The sequence below is a fragment of the Ylistrum balloti genome, unplaced genomic scaffold, assembly GCF_031769215.1.
Source record: "Ylistrum balloti isolate Yb309-2 unplaced genomic scaffold, AGI_CSIRO_Ybal_v1 Utg369830, whole genome shotgun sequence".
Taxonomy (NCBI): domain Eukaryota; kingdom Metazoa; phylum Mollusca; class Bivalvia; order Pectinida; family Pectinidae; genus Ylistrum; species Ylistrum balloti.
This window is the reverse complement of record NW_026781993.1, coordinates 513884-535585: the sequence shown is the minus strand read 5'-3', so window position 1 is coordinate 535585 and position 21702 is coordinate 513884. Positions and strand designations below refer to the sequence as shown.

Sequence of the window (21702 nt, the reverse complement as noted above, 5' to 3'; positions counted from 1 at the left end):
TGGTTGGATCAGCTTAACCTGCGAGAGAATCCCAGATAGAGAATGGAACCGACGCTTGATATTTGGCATGTGAAATTTCAGAGAGCCAGCATTACCTGTCCGAGACTGAAATGCTAAATAGAAGTTTTTAGCATTTCTGCATCTTTTCAGATCTATTTTGCTATTTAGAAGGGGTCAAAATAGAACAAATTTTATAATTGGTTTTTTAATGTTTTTAGCATGCTATAGGAAATTACAAAACACTAACTGTTGAGCTTCACATGTACTGCAACATTTTTAATATCCGTTACAGATGTATTTGTTTATCGTAGAATAATTATGTGTTGCTTGAATTTTTCAAGCAGGCCATATGAACGGACTTGGACATGGTATGTGTGATTTATATTTATAACTTCAAGGGAATAGCTGCCAGGATTTGATAGGATGTCTTTGAAGGCTTTTTTTGTCCCAAGTCCATAGCAAATGTAGCCAATAACATATTTAACTCCTAGTAAACTGTCTTATCTCAAATACGACAGAAGTTTTCTATATCAAATATGAATGAAGTAAGAACAGTGAAGAACAATGGAACAAATATGTAGGTTTGTAGATAGAAAGTGTGTTTATTTCATGTAACTATCCCAGGACAAATTCATTTGTATTATCTCTCTTGCATACTCATACATCACCATAGCAACCATACCACTGTCTCTGGCATCCATGGCAACTACATTGCAAACTGTAGTTATCATAGCAAAATTTCCACACAAAGACAATAAAATAATCGATATCAACAGTGATCTTACAATCTCCTTGGTTCAAGTATCACTATGGTAACAGCACAGCTATCATCAACATGTCGCACTGAAAACAGTATATACCAGAAGAATAAAATAGTAACTTTAAAGTTCTACTGCGAAATCACTTGGGTTCCTTTGTATGATCATATATACTAGTTTTGTTAGCTACCACACGCCAAGTCCTGTAGACCAAGGGGCAGTTCGTTAATGCAAACTGGCCTGTCGGCACATTAAATGTAACATTTCAGACATAAATTAGGATGGACCTGCAAATATTAATATAAGCTTTGAGAGGCCTAGTTGAAGCTCATTGGAAAGCCAAATTAGATCAGTCGGTCCGCCGTTATAAAGGAACAACCCTCGTCCAACTGATCAAACCAATAAAGGAAAATGGCCCTGTAGTGGATTTGCAGAATGCTAACCAGTCTATTTACGCGACATCAAAATCAAAGATGGTAGAATTTTAAACCAAAGCTGCAGGAGATGTTTACAGCACATATTCTGTAAAGTCATGTCTGCTGATAGCGACACCTTGTGTGTTTAATTAACATCAGTCTTGCAGCTTTTGTGTTGCATGTATCAACACCAGTTCTAAATGTCAGACACTCCCCTAAGTTCTAAGTAACCGTTTGTGTATATATGTATATAATGTGGCCTAGTAATTCTTGTTTAACACTGTGATTTCTGACAGCTCTATATTTTTCACTATTTTTAAGGATAGAATAAAATCATGACATAGAGACACCTGGAGAATAAATCTCATAAAAGAAAATGACAGTATATTTAATGACTTCTGGAAAACGTGCATCCTTAAGTTGCTTCAACCTTTTTGTAAAACTGCCATAAATAGACCACTGAAAAAACCACCATCACATTACTGCAAGGAAAAATGGTGTAATTATCATGTCACTATTTCATAAATCTGATATAACTGGTCCAACTGTTTGGAATGAGATACAATTTGAAAGTTGCTGTACAATGTACCCTTGTGTTACAAATTCTACAACAGATTTGGGCTAAGAAGATAATGAAACACTTGGAGATATTTAATCAAGTTATTCTGCCAACATTTTGATGACGACTGACAAGTGACTTCTACATTAAGCTGTTTCAACAAATGTTCAATGCTTACAGTACCCATATTAAATTTTCATTCTATGATAAAATTGGACACGCCACAATTATCCTTATTCAGAGTCTCAGAGAAAATAATGGGCCACATCACTTAAACATTTCACAAATATTCATAATAAGAGTTCTTCTGGGAGCAATGTAAACGACAGTGGTGAAAATATGGCAGCTCTTGTGAAAATCATGCTCACAGATGGATCTATAAAAAATTAAATGATGTGATCACAATTATATTGTAAAACTTTTGCCAACATGTTTCTGATTCTGATGGTATCAAGAATTCCTCTTGGCCTCCGAGGCTGAGCCAAGAATTCCCCCTGGCCTCTGAGGCTGAGCCAAGAATTCCTCTTGGCCTCCGAGGCCGAGCCAAGAATTCCCCCTGGCCTCTGAGGCTGAGCCAAGAATTCCTCTTGGCCTCCGAGGCCGAGCCAAGAATTCCCCCTGGCCTCTGAGGCTGAGCCAAGAATTCTCCTTAGCCTCAGAGGCCGAGCCAAGGATTCCTCTTAGCCTCCAAGGCCCAGCCAATCATATTGCAGATGAATTTTCATGTTAACATATGAGATGTGACAAAAACAAATGGTTAAATAAGTCACTGCAATTTTCATCTGGGACTGACCATGAGTTGTCCATAGGCTCTTAATTATCAGGGTTGATTGAAAAAACTGATACACTAACATTAGTTGATAGGCTGCTTACTACCAGCAACAACACATGTCAGGTCTTGTTGGGAACCTTTATCAGTTGCAAATATTTAAGAAGATATCAAATTGAATGTAATAGGAGTCTTCATAACTTCACTAACAGTTGTAAAATATCTTGTTGATTTCTGGCTAGAGCAACTTACAATAAAGTGTTAGAGTTTCTTGTAATATTGAAAAATCCTTGAGATTTCATGAATACTTAATTTTGCAAACTTACCTCTTCAGACACGAATGATGAGCTATTACCTGAACTCTACAAGGCTCTGAATTTGGTAACTAAATCAACATGAATGCCATTTTTTTGCACAAATATCACAAAGGATTCCAATTCACAATTGACTCACCTTGCAAAAAATAATTCCAAGACATAATATAAGTGATTTACAATAGCTTACGGTTTTGAAAGAAAAGTTTCCCAATAGATTTCAAAGTTACAATTACTCCTATTACATTGAAGGCAGCTAACTCTTGTTGTATTTCCAGAAGGGTAGTTTTGTGGTGTCTACATGTTATTTCTGAAAAATTCCCTTTCACAAGACAAATGATTACAGACCTGAAGTGCTCTTGGTTAGCTTTTGTCTGCAAACACAGACAGTCTTTATTGCAACAGAAAATAAATTAATCCTGTTTCACGTCCTTATAAAGACAAAAGATTTACTGGTTGGTCACTTCATCCAAATAAAAGAAGAAAAAAAGAAAAACTTTTGCAAGAAAGCTGTTTGCTGCGGTGTGTTTCCCATTGTAACCAATGCATTAACCACATTTAGCATGCAAGAGCGGTATGTGTTAAAAAATAGCATTTTCAGAAAAAAGTCTGAAAGCTATCACACACTTCACTTTAATATATTTGTAAGATAAATGATTCCAAAGCAATGACATGGAGATTTGGCTATATAAGTGACCACAGTGCAATGTCAGTAATTTGTTGATGGCTATATATATAAAACAATGGTCGTACCATCAGCATCACAGCCCTACACATGTGAGAATCATTCACGTAGCACTAATGAAGTGGTAGTATCAACACTTTCAACTCGGACCACACTTTTGTTCATCATCACACTCAATAATAAAAATCATTCTCTCAACATGGGACACACAGCATAGTGAACGACGCCAATATGAGACAAACGCTGGACATTCTTGGTGATAATTGTCTTCATTACCACTTCAGTATAAATATCTGTTCGTTAAAAAAAAGACTGTAAAGTCCAGTTACTATGACACCTGTAAATGTAGCAAAGGAACACATGGATAATACTTATTTCTATAAAATAACTTAAAAAAAAAACTAGATTTGTCTACTCTTGAGAAATAACAATGTGCCACATATGGCAAGGAATTCCTGTAGCAAGCTTACACTGGTACATTTCTGATTGGTTAATTTCAGGCAAACAGGTGCACTCTGATTGGTTCATTCATGGTTTACAAGCAAGCACTGGTTCAGGCCACCACTCCCCATGTTAGCATTGAGTAGAGTGAGCATGGTCCCCAGCAAATGACAGAGCACAGCATCTTCCCTCATTGCACTTGAGCAAATAATTAAGCAGGAAGTTGTACAGGTTGGGGGAAAAAGGATTTCACAAAAATCACTCTGTTGAAAGTGGTGAACTTTCTTTTCTGTTACTGATGGCTTGTCCTGCATATGTTCGGTTAGCCTTTAGACGTCGTGTTTGGCGCAACTTCCATCCACCTGCATGTTTGTCGCTCATTTACTCAAACACACCAACATCTACACACAAGCTGCTACAGTGTTCCCTACAGAAATGTGCACAATGATAACAAGGAATCTAGTGGCATATCTGTGGACACTGTGACACTGTCCTTTTGGTTGTCGACACAACTCCTGTCAATAAGGTGCCGCACTGAAAACTAGTTTGTGCCAGCAGTGGTCCATTACCTCTTGTATGTGGGGCCACATCCAAGGTTTGATCACAATAATTGGCATGGTGTCCATCATACCCCCAACTCTATTGAAATGTCTGAAGAGTAATTACCTGCTATGATTTGGGAGTTATTTGTTATAAGAAAGCTGTCCTAACTCAGCACAAAATGAGGTGGATTATTCCCCTTGACCAGACTTCTCTAGGAGGCAGCTCCATTTGCAACAATCTGGTCTGGTTGACTGCTGGCGGGAATAATAAAGGAAGGAGAGAGTGGGAAAAGGCTGTGGCATCGGGCCTGATAGTCTTGGGCTACGCTCTCACACTGACCAAAATCTCCGCGGCACATTGCTTCCAAGACCTCTATACAGTTCTGGAGATAAAAACAAAAAAGCAAATAAAAACACAATTTAAGACCCTTTCACCCAAGGATGTTTCAGACCAACTTTAGGACAGAAGTCTGGCATTCCTACAGAAGGATTTTGAAGAATTTGGCATATTTCCCTACTGGTCCCCTGCCCTTTTGGACCTAGGGGGCCCGGCGACCAACCATTTATACAAATTTAAATCCCTTTTACCAAAGGATTTTTGTGACCAAATTTGGACAAAATTTAATTCCTATGGTAGGGGATGGATTTAAAGAATTTTCTTAATTTTTCCTTTTGTGCCCCTGGGGACTGACACCCATCATTTATTCAAACATGATTTGGATGCCTCTGACCAAATTTGGTTAAAATGCACTCAAGTAGTGATTTCTTGGAAAGAGTTTACGGATGCCAGACACCGCGCAAGGTGAGCTAATAACGCTGATATCATTCGCAAAGTTTACATTGCTTCTTGAGATAAAACCTTAGATGGTTTATGCAGATATATATACAATGAGGGTCAAAAATGTTTTAACCTGCACACCGAGAGCTGAAAAGGGTTTCAGCTCCATAATGAAGGAAAACAGGGGTTTCAGCTCCATAATGAAGGAAAACAGGGGTTTCACCTCCATAATGAAGGAAAACAGGGGTTTCAGCTCCATAATGAAGTAAAACAAGGGTTTCAGCACTAAGGACAGGGTGTTTTATTACACATTGAATGTAGGCATGTCACTTCCTTATCATGATCTTAGACAAAAAAGAAAACACTTGAGAAGGTTGTATTTCTGTTAATCATTCACACAAGGATGGACTCACCTTTATACATATTCCATCTAAATCCTCTGAAAGACTTGTGGCCATTTCTAATGCTTTTTTCTGGGTTTCTTCTGAGGAATCTAATTCATACATCATCCTAGCACCTGTTGAAAGGAATGTCATATGATGCAGTTCATGAGCCACTGTATACCACAGTAACACTCAAACAACATTAAGTCAAACCCTCTAATATCATCATTAAAATTTCCAACAATACCCAGCTAAGAAAAGTTCTTTGAAAGGAGAAAATTTCATTTTTTATCAAAATACATAAAATGGTAAAAAATAATGTAATTCAATGATTATGGGGTATAACAATAGCCAGAATACCAAGTTTGATTACGTTATTTAACTCATAATATCGTAACTTCCAGCCAGGTCTCATACTGATGGGTTTTCTCTACACTGCAAACACATTAAAAAAACCCTATGAGAAAGACATTTTACCAAAACAGCCTATAGAGAGACTACAGGTTCATGTTGAAGATTTATATGTTTCTATTAATAAGATCACATTCAATGTTACACCCTTTTTAAACAAGTTATTGCCCACTGAAACATCAACATTGTGAGACTGGCCTGACCAAAGTAAGGACAGACAACTCTTTTATCATTGTAGTAGCATGAGGTTTTTACCTGCTAATCTGTGTAGTAGTGATTTACTGTTCCTCAAGATATAATCTGTATTGAGTGTTTTGACATCTTTCCCTTGATGAAGTGGTAATGTTTCCATTTCTAACACTTGTTTCACAGCATCTGGCATTACTCCCTTCTTATTCACTGAAACCCAAGAAAAAACTGTTGAATGACTTAATATTTTCAAACTTTTGCTATCAACGTTGAAGAAAGAGCAAGATCCTCAATGTAATGAATTAGCCAGTCACATGATTAACCACCTAGACAAAAAAATAAAAGGATTTAAATATAGAGGTATAGGAAATTCACTTCTTTTCATGTTAAAGACTTTAATAAGACTATGGCGTTAGCATGCAAAAGCTTTAAGACAATGCAAGATTTTCCTCTTTGCAGAACATTCTTGTCCCTTCAATATTATTTTGTTTCAAGATATGTTACACAAATTATCAGGTGTCAAGACATTTAATCAAGCTTGACTTCAATTTGGTTTTAAGTCTGGTACTTTTACAAAATTCATTGAACTACTAGAATGAGTCAAAAAATTACATCCTTCAAAGATTAAAATATTATACACAAGTACAGGGCTAGACTGGTGTTTCTCTAAACGAAATTGTCTGATGAACGCAACAAGAAATGTCCACTGTACAATGCTTAAAACAGGCTGTACTCTGGAAGAGGTATTACAATCAACACAGGACTTACCTTTCTGTAAAAACCTCAGTAAACAAATATGTAACTGAGGATCATCAGAGTCGATACGACATCCCCGTTTTAGTGATTGTAACATTAACAGATGTTTACCTGCAAACGAATTGAAATTACAGTAAGTTTATAGTTTCAAATTAAACACTGACTCTGCCTCCCTTCATATCTAATCATTTACATACCTTGATTCATTACTTTAATTATTTTGCAGACAGTTACCTCCCTTACTAGTTAAATTTAATATATAAAGTTAACTGCTTTCAATGGTATAATGATCGTAAATGACTACCAGTATTACCTGACTTGTTTGATTTGCTAGAAAATATAAAAACAACTCTTGACAACATTTTCTGGACTTACCCTTTCTACTATAAATTTCATAAGCAAATATATGGGTTTGTATTTTGTCCTTCGCTAACAATTGTAGAGGCCTAAGGAAGCGGATGGCCTGTTCTAATGGTTCTTCCGTCTAAAATACAAACAAAACAGGTTTAAACAGATGGGTGAATTTGTCTTCCAGAAAATATGCAAAGATATACTTCCACAAAATGATGGGAAAACACTTCATCTATCTAGTTGAAAATTACACCAAGATTTTCATTTTGTATTTTTGAATCAATTGTGATTTTTTTCTCTCTAAATCAATATTGTTGGTTCAAGATATCCATTTTTACTGTCAGGATATATCAATGTCTTTTTGTGTTAAACACACATTCTCAAACTTCTACCTACTCACCCTGGCTAGTTTGTCTGGAATCAATTCCTCCTCCTTCGGCCCATCCATTTCACCATCCTGCTGTTTTTTGCTCTGTTGCTCCTTTTTGTCCTGTTCTGCTTTCTGTTTTTCTTGGGCTTGTTGGGCCTTTTTGGCAGCTTTTCGCTGCTTATTTCTTAATTTTTTCAATTCACTTGGTGTAAGATTTTCTGTTTCAAATGTGAATAATATGAATAAATGATACAAAATGACAGTCAAGCTATAGACAAATGCAATGTGGGAATATTTCAAAACACAGTTTGAACAGCATTTGCCATAAAAATCTGTTTCATGTTTCATAAAATAAGAGAAATATATCAAATATGAAAAATATTGCGTGATATCATTCCAGGTAGTACATTATCACTTTTTATAGAATATCGAACTGACACAGTGTGCCATGGTATACATTGTGCCAAAATTCTCCAGTTTACCTGTATCTAAAGATTTGTCTGTTTCATTCTCAGCCAGTGGATGGTCGGCCAAATGAAGATATATCTGCAACAGTAATCAGGAGAGCTTACCCACTTGACAGTGAATTGGAAAAGTATATATTGTTTATTTGCTCAAGTTGTAAACTTCAATAATATATTGATTCACCTATTTCCTTTTACTTTGTGACGAGTTCATTACCGACATGACCAGTAATCCAAATAGTTAACATATTCTACAATACAAGTTTCCTTTGTATATTCATTCTTCTGAGCCATCAGTTCTTAATGTAATGGAAATTACAACCCAGATTTCCCCCACCCCCCTCAAACTATACCCAAACCTCACAGCATTGATGGTTTTAATGGAACTGCCAAAAATTTTGTTGGAATACAGTATATTATCTTCAAATTACATTTCATTACAAATACAGTCACATGAGCAGATTTTTCATCATAGAATAACAGGGTTTTGATTTGATATCAGTAAATGAATACACAAGAAGACTAGAAAATGTCTACAATAAAGATAGGAATGTTCAACCAATCCTGATCTGACCACTTAGAAGTAATACAAACGAATTCTCTGGAGATTCTCAAGATCATAACATTTATTCTGAAAGGGATGCAACATGACGGTCCAGGACAGACAGCATGGGTAACAATGTATCCCTCCCCCTCTTAAATGGCTGGGGAACAAAAATTACTTTTAACAAGATTAAGAAGCATATCATTACAGGCCACTAACCTCTATTGCTATTTTTGCCGCCTTGAAGTAGAACGGATGATTTCGAAGTACATCCTCAAGGCGTAACAGTCCTATGTAAGCTCGTAATGTCATCTTTCTCATACAATATGTGTGGAAGTCAAACTGGTCCTCAATTATCTCGGTGAAATGCTGCGAATCAGAAGTAAACTTACGTCAAAAAACTAATTGTAATATAAACAACTCGCATTATAACAAAAACATGTTTAAAGTTGTAACATAAATCTTGTTTCATGAATAAATTAACTACAGATTTGATCAGTTCAATTCATCTGGAAAGCAAATATACATAGCAATATAGTTTGTCCAGGCTTATACAGATCAACTTCACTTCTTTACCAAAAAGTAATTTCTATAACATCTCTTAAATTCATCTTCATGCAACCCAGCATATTAGTTTAGATGATTTCAATCATAATATCATATATTTGTTTTCATAATTTCTCTTCAGCGTATAAAATAACACAAGATTATGCCAGTTAGCCAATCCTAACCATTTTTTCTTTGAAGTTGTTTATATCAGGGGAAACTTCACAGTATTCAGACTTACCCTATCTACCTCATGGCATTTCTTCAAAATATTCAGACTTACCCTATCTACCTCATGGCATTTCTTCAAAATATTCAGACTTACCCTATCTACTTCATGGCATTTCTTCAAAATATTCAGACTTTCCCTATCTACTTCATGGCATTTCTTCAAAATATTCAGACTTTCCCTATCTACTTCATGGCATTTCTTCAAAATATTCAGACTCATCCTATCTACTTCATGGCATAACTTCAGAATATTCAGACTCACCCTATCTACTTCATGGCATTTCTTCAGAGACTCCCCCCATTTGCCTGTGCGCTGGTGTGTGGCCGCACATTCTGTCTGAAACCACATACACTGCATCTCGTTCAAATTGTCCATGGCTGATACACCCTCCTGTAATACAAAGTATGAGAAAGTCATTTAGTGCCCTTATATCTTTCAGCAACAGCCACTAAAAGTACTGAACAAATTTTCACAATTAGCTAAATAAACATTGCCCTAGTTCATCACAAATCTAAAGCACTGATCTTCCAGTTCATTGACATGCAAACCAATCCAAAATACTATCACAGTAGCTATTGTAGAGAAGACTTACCCGTGTAAATTTGGAGCACATATCAGCAGCCTCGTTGATGAGGTTAGCCTTGAGCATGTACTTGGCACACTTGGAGTTAATGTAACGGTCGGCAGTGTCAAGGGACTGGGCCTCGTCCATCAGTCGCATTGCTTCTTCTATATCACCCGCATGCTACAACAAACAAATTAGTCTACAAACGTCTCCACAAATCTTTACAAAACTGACATAACTTCTCTTTTAACTCTTATTCCACAGGTGTCAATCATTAATCCAAAGGTAGTGTCTGGAACTCTTTCTACCAATATTGTGATTTTAAATTTTTTCTTCTAATATTTTAGTAAAACTAGCATTTCTTTACCTTATGAATTTTCGCTTTCAGGACATACAACTCTATGAGTAGTGGTGTGTGTTCCAGAGCCGCATCTATAAATTCCATTGCCCGCTTTGTGTTGCCCTGGTGGTCAAAATGTGAAGCCAGGAAGTAGTAAACCCAAACAAGGGAAGTGGGTGGTTCTTTCTCCCCTTCATCTGTAACAATAAAGCTCAAGGTCAACCTCTGTACTCCATTAATATTATATTCTGAGCTTGTAGCATACTTTTGTAGGACAATTAGTAACACAATTCGAGCCAGTGATGATGGGGACCACATCATAAAAAGCGGATAAGAAGTTAAAATTTTAAAACAGCACCCATACAAAGATTGAAAACTAGACTATTCAAGGTTATGTATGTCATATGACTGAGCATAGATAAATGAATTCAGCAAATAACCTGCTGTCAAAGAACTTTGAACTAAACTCATCAGCCGAAATTGACCAAACAGATATTCTAAATCAGGTACAATGATTCAAACATATTCCAGGGTTTCATTAAAAAATTTGTCAAAAATTACAGAAGCTAAGAAAGTCAGTATTTGTTTTAACAAGCATGTGTACAGTACTATTACAGTCAAACCTGTGTAAAGAGAGAAATTTACAAGCAGTTACACATGTTTCCTTTCCTTTATTAATCAACAACTGTATCTTATAACCTACCAGCTTCATCAAACTTCTCAACTCTCTTTAAGCTCTCCATGTAGCTCAAAACCAATTCCTCTATTACTTTGATCTGTAAAAGTAAATAGGATTTATTAACAGAGAGTAAAGCACACCGTTCTTGGATAATATTAATAGACAAAAAAGAAAATAAATTTCTTCGCTTAATAACAGTACAGATGTTGATGTTTGAGATTTGTTTGTTAGATTTGATTATTTGACTACCCTTCAACAATTCTAGAAACAATTACACCAAATAAAGAAAGTTTTAAAGATAAAGTTTGACGGTCATCTGACAATCGACCGACCAAGGAGTTTGCTGATGATGGTCTAACAAATCTGATGAATTCAAATTTTGAACATTCCTCGAGAGTGTCAGAAACTCTTAGATGGTAGATTTTGTTCATGAAAAACAGTTGCACAATCATGTTACAAAATAACTACTGTGGTTACCATATGGAAGTTTTGACCAGGTGGAGAACCGACATTTTCTTCAATAATTAAATATTTTACTTGGTGGTGTGAATGAAACTTAAGAAGAGTTCAGATTATTTATTCGAGATGAGTTATGTTGGATCTTGGACCAAAATGAAAAACAAGATTGGTCAGAACAATTTCTGTCTGGATCATTTCAGACACATTTGATATCATTGCCCTCCATAGTAATGTTTAAGAAAACATTTTGTTGAAATCTACCCAAGCATTATGAAGGAATAACATTTAGAAGCACATCATTGTCTGAACTTCATTTGGGGCCTAACACCTAAGTCCCCAGGTGCCAATCTGCATAGAGATTTAATGGTGACAAACAGGGGCGGTACACTTTTATCTCTAGTCACACCCTCCTTACCTAACTAGGGTCTGTGTACAGAGATTTAATGGTGACAAATAGGGGCAGTTCATCTTTATGTCTAGTCACACCCTCCTTACCTTACTGGGGTCTGTGTACAGAGATTTTAATGGTGACAAAGATTAATAGTGACAAACAGAGATGATACACCTTAATGTCTAATCACACTCTCCTTACCTTACTGGGGTCTGTGTACAGAGATTTAATGGAGACAAATAGGGGCAGTACATCTTTATGTCTAGTCACACCCTCCTTACCTTACTGGGGTCTGTGTACAGAGATTTTAATGGTGACAAAGATTACTACCGATGAAGGGAAGGTGTGAACGTTTCAAGTACTGTAGTACTGAACAAAGTATTGATAGTATTGTACTGAAGTACTTCACCAATCGAATTCCTTAAATTTATGCAACAAGCTCTCTGATTGGCAGAGCCAAGTCTAGATCGATTGTGGGTGGAGCCAGGTGAAAAAATACTGTGCAGACATCGGCATTTTACAAACACTCGACTGTCGCGAGAGGTTAATTGGAAGAGTCCAAGTCACAGGTGGCTTCAGATCAGACCTAATTGGATTGTCCCATTTGTTTCGTTCTACACCCAATGATACCTTGCTTTTCCATCGATGGTACAACGAGAAAACGGAAGTTACTCAGTACTAAACTAATTTACGTACAAAATATATATCAACAGTGTTTTCAAACTTCAGCCGTTTAGGTGGATGTGATGCGGCCGTGCCGGCATCTGCCGTCATTTTCGTTTTAAATGCACTTTTAGTTTCTGGCGTTTGCATGTTAATGATCTTATCTGTCACCATTCGTTTGTACACCTGTGGCATTTCCATGGAATTTACCTCACTTGGTAATAAATATCGCAAGGTATTAAGATTGCTGACATCACATTTCTTGAATTCTGACGCATATTTCGCCAACCCTGGGTCAATCTGACGTAGAAAATTTTGCGTACTGTTGCCGTCGTCGGACATTTTTCCAGCGATTACTTAGTAATTGTTATGTGACTGAAAGTGTACATTAACTCCGCCTACCAGAACAAATTGGGTGTCAGATCAACTATTCAGGTTGTCTAAACTCCGCCCCCGACCAATCACAGAGGTCGTTGTATACTTGACTCGATTATTTGAATACTTCAATACAATAGTATCAACACTTTGTTCAATACTATAGTAAGTGTGTCGTTCACACCTTCCCTTCATCGGTAGTAATAGTGACAAACAGAGATGATACACCTTAATGTCTAATCACACTCTCCTTACCTTACTGGGGTCTGTGTACAGAGATTTAATGGTGACAAATAGGGGCAGTACATCTTTATGTCTAGTCACACCCTCCTTACCTTACTGGGGTCTGTGTACAGAGATTTTAATGGTGACAAAGATTAATAGTGACAAACAGAGATGATACACCTTAATGTCTAATCACACTCTCCTTACCTTACTGGGGTCTGTGTACAGAGATTTAATGGTGACAAACAGGGGCAGTACATCTTTATATCTAGTCATACCCTCTTTTAATGGTGACAAACATGGGTGGTACATCTTTATATCTAGTCATACCCTCCTTACCTTACTTGGGTCTGTGTACAGAGATTTAATGGTGACAAACAGGGGCGGTACATATTTATGTCTAGTCACACCCTCCTTACCTTACTGGGGTCTGTGTACAGAGATTTAATGGTGACAAACAGGGGCGGTACACCTTTGTGGAAAGCTTTTCTCAGATAGGCATCAATTAAACTTGTAAACGTGATTCCTGCAAAGGCAATCAGATTCTGTTAGCAACTAAATTTTCCAAAATCTGTAATTCTATCTAAAATACTTCCATATACTATCTATCATATCATATATAAAAAAAAATACAGTATTTCTATGTGTGGAGGGAATATTTAATAAATTTTTGTTTTGCATTTTTTTCTTTTAGTGTTTATTTTATTATAAACAACAAAAGAGTAAAGATCAGTTTGTGACAAAATTCAGAAATCCTACAGACTCTCTACTAGTTTCTCAATGAATGTCATTTGATGTCTTGAAATGTCAAAGTCACCTTATATTATGGACAAATATGACACCATACAAGCGAAGTTACCTGTCATGAAGGACAGATATATGAAGGTAGTCCAGTTACCTGTCATGAAAGACAGATATATGAAGGTACTAGTCAAGTTACCTGTTGTGAAGGACAATGGTATCCTCTTCGGTGCAGAAGCGCGTGGAAATTCCTTCTCTATATCTTTATACAGCTGAAGACGTTCTTCTACAGTATCTGTAAATAGAGATATATACAATGACAAACAGACCTTGTACCATTCTGAAATCAAGTTTTTCAACAATATTACAAAAACATGCAATATATTTGGGGTAGAAAAATATGCTTAAAGTTGTCATCAGTTCTCATCCCAAATTCATGAAAGTTAATATCCAATGAGTAGACCAACAAAAATTTTGATATACTGCCAGTTTTTTTTCCCTTTTCTTCCCTTTTTGCTTTGATGTCTATTGAATTTCTCAAGAATTCTCAATTTCTTCAAAAGGGGAGAATCATGAATATATACCCTTGTGTAGTAAGTTCCTGTATGTAGTAATATGACTGTAATAAAGATCCTGTCCTTTATTCCATGTATTCATACACTGTAACTATGTGTAACACCCATTAAGGGCTGTAACAATGAATTTGGACAGGACAGAAATTATATGAAGTGGACAGAGCTCACAATGACAAAGACAACAAACCAGGTTTTGCAGCCTCCTCCTGCATCTTGTAATGACCCCAATTCTCTGGATTTCTTTTGATCAGATCAAGGTAAACATCTCCTGCTTCTTTGTGCCTGCCCAACTTCTGATACAGTTCACCTAAATAGAAGATGGTTCAAATATTTCTTTCTATTGTAAAAAGCTATGAATATGTTCATCTTACTTATCCATGGTTTCAATTTCTATTATGTGAGCTGTGGAGTTTCTTTATCATAATATATTAAAATATTCTAATGTATCTTTGAGACATCTATTAAAATGTTCCAATGTTTCAACATCACCCACAAAATATGTTGCTATACAAAGAAATAAAAATTTTAATTGTGACAACAGGATACCAAGATACAGAAGGCTTCAGAAGATCTTTACCTCTAATTTCTTGAACAGCTAGCTTGTCTACAATTTGTTTTTCATATTTTTCTAAATGGGTCAGTGCTTCAGTATTCATTCCTGATTCACGCAGTACCAGGTTTTGATACATCAGGAGTTCACTGTGCTCATAATCAAGTGGTTTAGGCTGAAAGTAAAATTTCAGGACGTGTTCAATTAAATGGTTGTTTTCACAGCTTTGTAAGGATAATCGAAGTGACTCTTATCAAAAGTTCCAACAATCTGCAATACGTAATCTTCATAAAGATGAAAATACAAATGTTCCGAAGTGAACAAAGATTTGTGCTTAAGATCATCCTATACAATATCATTATAAATAATCTGCAATCTTTTCCTGTCGAAATGTTTCAGTATATCGCCATAAAAATTTCTACCATATTGAACATCTTATTGGCAATCAAATTAAAATATCTCAAAGTCAAGACTGATAGCTGTAGTCTGACAACAGAAGCAAAGACTGCAATACACTTGACATAAAATTGAAAACAGGGTTTCTCCTAGATACCATTTAAGTCTTCACCCTTATCCTGTAAGATTTAAGTCTGAATTTCTAGATGTTCTTCTTTTACATAAAAATTGTATGAACAGTTGATTCAAAATTTAAACAAAATTTAAAGTGAAATTCAATCATGTTTTGAATAATACCATTTGTGTCTTGCGAAACTCCTCGATGATACTGAAGGCCATATCATAGTCCTTCAGGAGATGGTAAGACATAGCATAACCAATCCATGAAGCACGCTGTCCAGGCCGCAACACAAGCAATTGGTAACGTGTATCCTACAAATTACAATACAATTACGAACATGCAGTTACAGGGATATAGTTAAGTGGGAAAAAAAGCATAGTGACATTTTCCATTTTTCAAAATGACAGGCTTGTCATCACATTTATCTTCGTTCTAAATTAAAAGGAAATTACAGACAAAAAAGTGTATGAAATGCCATAAAAGTATTAAAATTTTCAGACATAGAATAATGATTTGCTATCTAAAAAGTATTATCAGCACTACAAATGATGGTCTTTCCGACTACTTACTCTGTACCCTTCCAAATCTCGCATCTGAATCTGTAATAAAGACAGATCTCGCAAGATCTGCAGGTTATCCTGGAAAGAACAAAAACAAAGTATGATGGTTTTTCTACAGAAAGTATCCAATACTTTACAGTCCATCATCAAAGACTAAAGCATGTCCATAGGACACGAATGACTATTTCTATGCAAATCAATTATAGTCATTGTTTGGACAATTTTTTTAAAATAGAAATAGTGACCTTGGCCTTGGAACACTTAAGTGCAAAATCATCTGATGCACAAACTCACTTAGCTGATACACAAATTCACTTTGAGACATTCTTATACACAACTAAGCATGTAAGTATTCACATGAAGAGAAATGTATTGTCTCCTGATATTCCCTGCAGTACTTGCCTTATCCCACTTCAATGCATTCCTGTACGCCTTGATGGCTTCATCATATTTCCTGTCTGATCGCTGTAGTAAACCATACACATGCCAGCCTGGAGATCAGCATTAAGGATTACATGTGTACTTGAAAATGAACAAACAATGATTTTGCACTACAGGAAGAGGATAAATATACACAATGCCACAAGAAACAAGAGCAAGTGACAAAGGTAACTTCTGGATACAAATATATATACCAGTATCTTATGATAACTAGCCAGCTAAAACAATCAATCCAACTGAAACACACAAACATGCAGAGGTTAGAAGTAGTATACAATACTACTCATGTTCAATAGCAAAGGCAGTTTTAGACCTATCATTTGGCCAAAACTTTTAACATTCAAACATAGCAGCCAATATCAAATCAATAGCTGTCACTGTTCATTGATTTCAACATTATTGTATCTTCATATGTGTCCAAATTTGGTAGGAATGGCTTTTATGGGGATTTCAATTGATGGTCTCTGATTTTACAGCACCGAGGTACCAATTCATTCTGATATTTTTCAGCCTTTCAGACAAATCACTGTTATACTTGTCCCAGACATTTTGCAGTATGTTGACAAGGGTCAACTTCAATTCATTTTGGTTAACATCAAAATACAATTCAAGCAAATATTCATTTTAGTGAGAATTTATCTACAAAGAGTGTGACCTCTGACAGTTCATGAGGGAATGTTTGACAAGGATACAGACATGGCTGCGAAGGTCATTCCTCAATCCTCGACGTACATGATCATAGGCCTCCTCCTTCCTACCAAGGCAGTTCAGTGTCAGGCCCTTCATGGCTAAGGTCTCTGTAAATAAGTAAATAAATAACAACAGGCCTGACAATCCAGAATCAACTGAACACCAAAACTTTCAAACAACTAATGTTCATAAAACTTTTCTCAACATTTTTCTTACATTTTTGACTGGATTAAGGTCATAATTAAGATAACCATGAATTTTCAAACATTTTCATAACATGAAAACCCTTACCTCCATGTTCTGAAAACTTGGGATTTGTCAGAATCTGTTTGGCAAACTTCAGCCCATTTTTGTACTGCTTTTGCTCGTAGCATTTCTGTAAAGCAGGAGAAAATATAAATAAATGAAAAAAAAATTGTATGAGACCAATTCATGAAGTAGCATGTTTGCCAAGTGGAGCAGATTTTCATGAATTTCACTTCCTTCCTCAATATGAAATTCCCATTTCTGATAATTCATATACAGTAACCCTCCTACACAACTGCTTACTCGGATGTGAATTTGTTCAGAAGAATGTTTATTTCTTGAGTGGGGAACTAGTGTGCATGTGTTCAGAATTTGGTTTAAACAGAAATAAGGAGAATAAAATGAGCGAGATATAAGTATCATATGTACTCCAAGCTTAAAACATGTAAATATATAAATATATGGTTAAGTTTGTGTTGATGTTGACTCTCACACAACCCGGAACACTGCTGTTCTGCCCTCCAGATATTGGTCTTAATGTGACAGATTATACATATTTGCAATACATCATCTGATCCACTTATTAACAAGCTGACACTGGTAGAGATATGTAATGTTATATGGATGATTTTGTTGCCCTTACTCTACCAGAACTTTCTAACTGCATGTTTCACCCTTGTAAAACAAGAAAATCTTTAAACTAGGTTATTCATGATGGTTTTCTTCTTAATTTAAGGATATAAACACACTTTTTAGCTGATGGAAACTGACTGTTTTATCAATGACATTACAGCTAAATACAAAATATTCTAAGAAATTCTGTGTTATTATGCTATTTACACATATCACCACTTTTATGGTAATTTTTTTTTCAATCACATTCACTGTGCTGGAAATTATCACATCTACTGTTGATAGTATGGTTGAATGTGAAATTGAATGAGCAAAAACACTTAGCTTAATACAGAACAAAAAGAAACTACAAATCAGTAACAAAGAACTTCCAAAAATCTGTGATCACTTTCCATAATATTATTTCCATCAAAACAAGCATAAATTTTCAAAAGCAAGATCCATACTTCTATTTAACATAAATAGGGGTTACTAAATGTCATATTCTATTGGAAAATTTCATCCCCTCTTATTAAAATGCTTCCATGATTACTAAAGAACAGTGAATCAACAAAGTATCAACAGTATCATACATTTTTGTCCAGCTTTTGCCTAAAGGTCAAAGCATTAAGTTTAACAATAATCTATTACATTCCTGTTAATGCTTGATTTTGTCCATGACATCATGTGATAAAGTATGTCAGGAAATGACAGTGGTTGTCCATATTGAGACTACTTCCAATATCTGGAATCTGAAATTTCACCTAAACACAAAAATTAACTTTACAGGGTTAAAAGATTCGTCAGTGCGGTTGACTTTTACATAAGTTGTTTATGGTCGTTGTCATTGAAATGATATTGCATATTCATGTTTCAGTTGTTAGAGCTGCAAATGATCACATATCCTCAATAATTTCTGCTGGGGCAAGCCACAGGATAAAAAAAAACCAGAAGGATGTTTTCAATTACGGGAATCCAAAGAAAAAGCAGATTGACAAAAATGGCTTGATCATGTCAAGACCTGTAATACTACTAGGTATACAGGATTTTAAACTTATTATGTAGAGTGGATCCTACTTAATGCCACATCTGTTAATATATCATACTTTCCAGTTAATATTATATTTTCTTGAAACATGATTTTCCCCCCCAATATATTCTATGTAATCCAACATCTGATAATGTCACTTATTTCAATGTGGGCTATGCTTAATATTACTTCATTTTGCCAACTATCACCAAAAAACCATACAAAGTAATCACAAGTAAGTGAGGACAGGATCTATGGATTCATCCCTGAAGGGTCGTATGTCACACCTGGATGGGTTATGTATGCATCGCCATTGCCCTACTGGCCAACTTTTCACAACTTTCAACTCCCAAACAATAAGATTGACCCACTTTCCTGTAAGATCAAACTAGGTCAAAGGAAGTCTAGTGTAGATGTTTTTTTAATTGGTATTCCAAGTGTTAAAATGGGTTTTAAACCATGTTTTCCAATGTCCTGCCGAAACATCTCTAGACTGCATACTGGGATCAATGTCATCAAATCAAAAAAGATTATTTGCCACAGACATTTAAGAAAATAGTCAACCATAAATCGTAATAAACTAAAAATTGTGTGTGTTTTGTTTCCTTTTTACAATGACCTATGGGACACCAAACTGCAGCATGTCATGTCGTCATTATGAATGTCGCCATCTTTAAATTTATGAGAACACAATTCTGATACAAAGCTTAAAATACTAAAATAACCAAATTGAACTTCAGGTTTCTCGAAATGCTTAAGCGAAATTCATCATAGAAAATTATCACCTGCCCCAAAAAGCTTCACTGGGTTAAACAATTTGTTCTGGGAAAAAACGTATCATATAGAATGAAGATTGAATACCCAACTGGTTATTATATCAGAATGTCAACATTTTAATATTTCTTCAAATCATTTATTGCTTTTATTACCGTGAGCACTGATAAGGTGACAGTAAAATGTTTTGAAACCAGGTTTTCCTTAAACAGTGTTTCCCGACATCCGACTGGTCATTAAAAATAACCACTAATTCAACAGTCAATGAAACATGGTATTTGGCATCTGTTGGCTATTTTTGTCAACAAGGATCGACTTGTGATCTTCAGAACACATTCTATCAAAGTTAAGAGATACACACTGTATATATACAAACTTTGTGATCATACACCATTATGGAGCCTATAACGTAATGGATGAATAAATTATAAAACCCTCAGCTGATGTCACATACCAATCTGACGTGTAAACTGAATATCGCATGAACTGTCATGATCGTTCACGATAATTCATGACTGCAGTTTAGATATTTCAAATAAATGAGAAAGTCATAGAAAATCACAGTTTGGCACATCTGAAAATTAACTTCCAGGTTTAGATGTTTAAAAATGTGTCAACTGTTAATGCCACATTACGCTTATTAATCATATTTGCCCCTGACAAATAAAACATATTGCAGGTTTCACTGTATTGCGGTACCTTATTAGCTACTGTCAACATTTCATCTCCCCTTGTGCTTCTTAAAACATAACAGCAAAATGACTCATATACTATAATACATGTTCCATTCATAAAATCAGATGTACATATTACTAGATAAGATAAGTTTATTTCCAGATCAGGACTTAAATGCAAGTCCTCTATACCAGACTCCAAAAAAATACATTGTACAAAATATTACGGTATTTATTGTACTACTTATAATAAAACTTTGCTTTTTTAACCATATTTCTTTCTTTGTTATTTCACACAATGATGTGATCCGTCTACAAAAACAAATTCAAACTGATGCCTAATGAAGAAAAGATAACTTTGGTCATGAAAGGAACCTGCATGTTGTTTGATTAACGGAGTATTTTATTGAATTAGACAAGTAATCACTTATACAGGGTATATCACCTGATCTTCCATTTCTCGTTACCAAATAAAAAATAAGCCTATTATCTAACGACATGCTAAGTAAAAACATGATCTTGGGTCTGCAGTCAAATGCATGCTATTGATCGTGGATTCGAGAATGAAAGTAAGGCATCGACTAAACGAGAGGTCGCTTCTCTTGTACCTTGGAGAATGACGTTCATATTGTTAAGACAATTGCAACTCGCTAGCACATTTCGATATCAATAATCGTTAATATCCATGCAAACATTTTCAATACAACGTTCTTAGCAGTGACAATCAAGCATTCCCAACATGAAACATGAACCTGGTTTGAACGACATCCGTTTTCCATTTGTAGCACCCAACCCACTAGGTAGTGTTGCTCTTGACTTTTCCGTGTACATTAATTTCCCTTAAAAAGGCTTACCAATATTCTCTTGAAGAAATTATTTTCCTTTGGAGGTAAAGGGTTGTTGGTAGGCATTTTTATAATGTTTAGGTGGCCTAAACGTAGCGGCAAGTGTCAAATCCCATAGAATCAACAAGCCCAAACCACGAGGTGAATTTCCAATATGGAGGAAATGGATTCTCCGCTAACATACCGATTCAACGAGATTTTCACTAAGGGAAATATCTTTGCATCTTTGATCCAAAACTCGA

General features: G+C 35.6%; 1 protein-coding gene across 1 annotated transcript; it reads right to left on the bottom strand.

Moving 5' to 3' along the window:
- Nucleotides 1–578: 578 nt before the first annotated feature.
- LOC132545126 (N-alpha-acetyltransferase 15, NatA auxiliary subunit-like) lies at nucleotides 579–21597 on the bottom strand. The gene is made up of 22 exons (XM_060208796.1): nucleotides 21470–21597; nucleotides 17571–17655; nucleotides 17282–17386; nucleotides 16551–16639; nucleotides 16158–16226; nucleotides 15765–15899; nucleotides 15099–15246; nucleotides 14709–14828; nucleotides 14146–14241; nucleotides 13625–13731; nucleotides 11117–11189; nucleotides 10441–10610; nucleotides 10101–10253; nucleotides 9770–9898; nucleotides 8950–9099; nucleotides 8205–8268; nucleotides 7753–7940; nucleotides 7377–7485; nucleotides 7014–7112; nucleotides 6312–6455; nucleotides 5676–5779; nucleotides 579–4867 (listed from the first exon to the last, which is right to left on the bottom strand). Exons 1-22 carry the CDS (start codon nucleotides 21524–21526, stop codon nucleotides 4697–4699), a joined length of 2565 nt encoding a protein of 854 aa, XP_060064779.1. The 5' UTR covers nucleotides 21527–21597; the 3' UTR covers nucleotides 579–4696.
- Nucleotides 21598–21702: the final 105 nt, after the last annotated feature.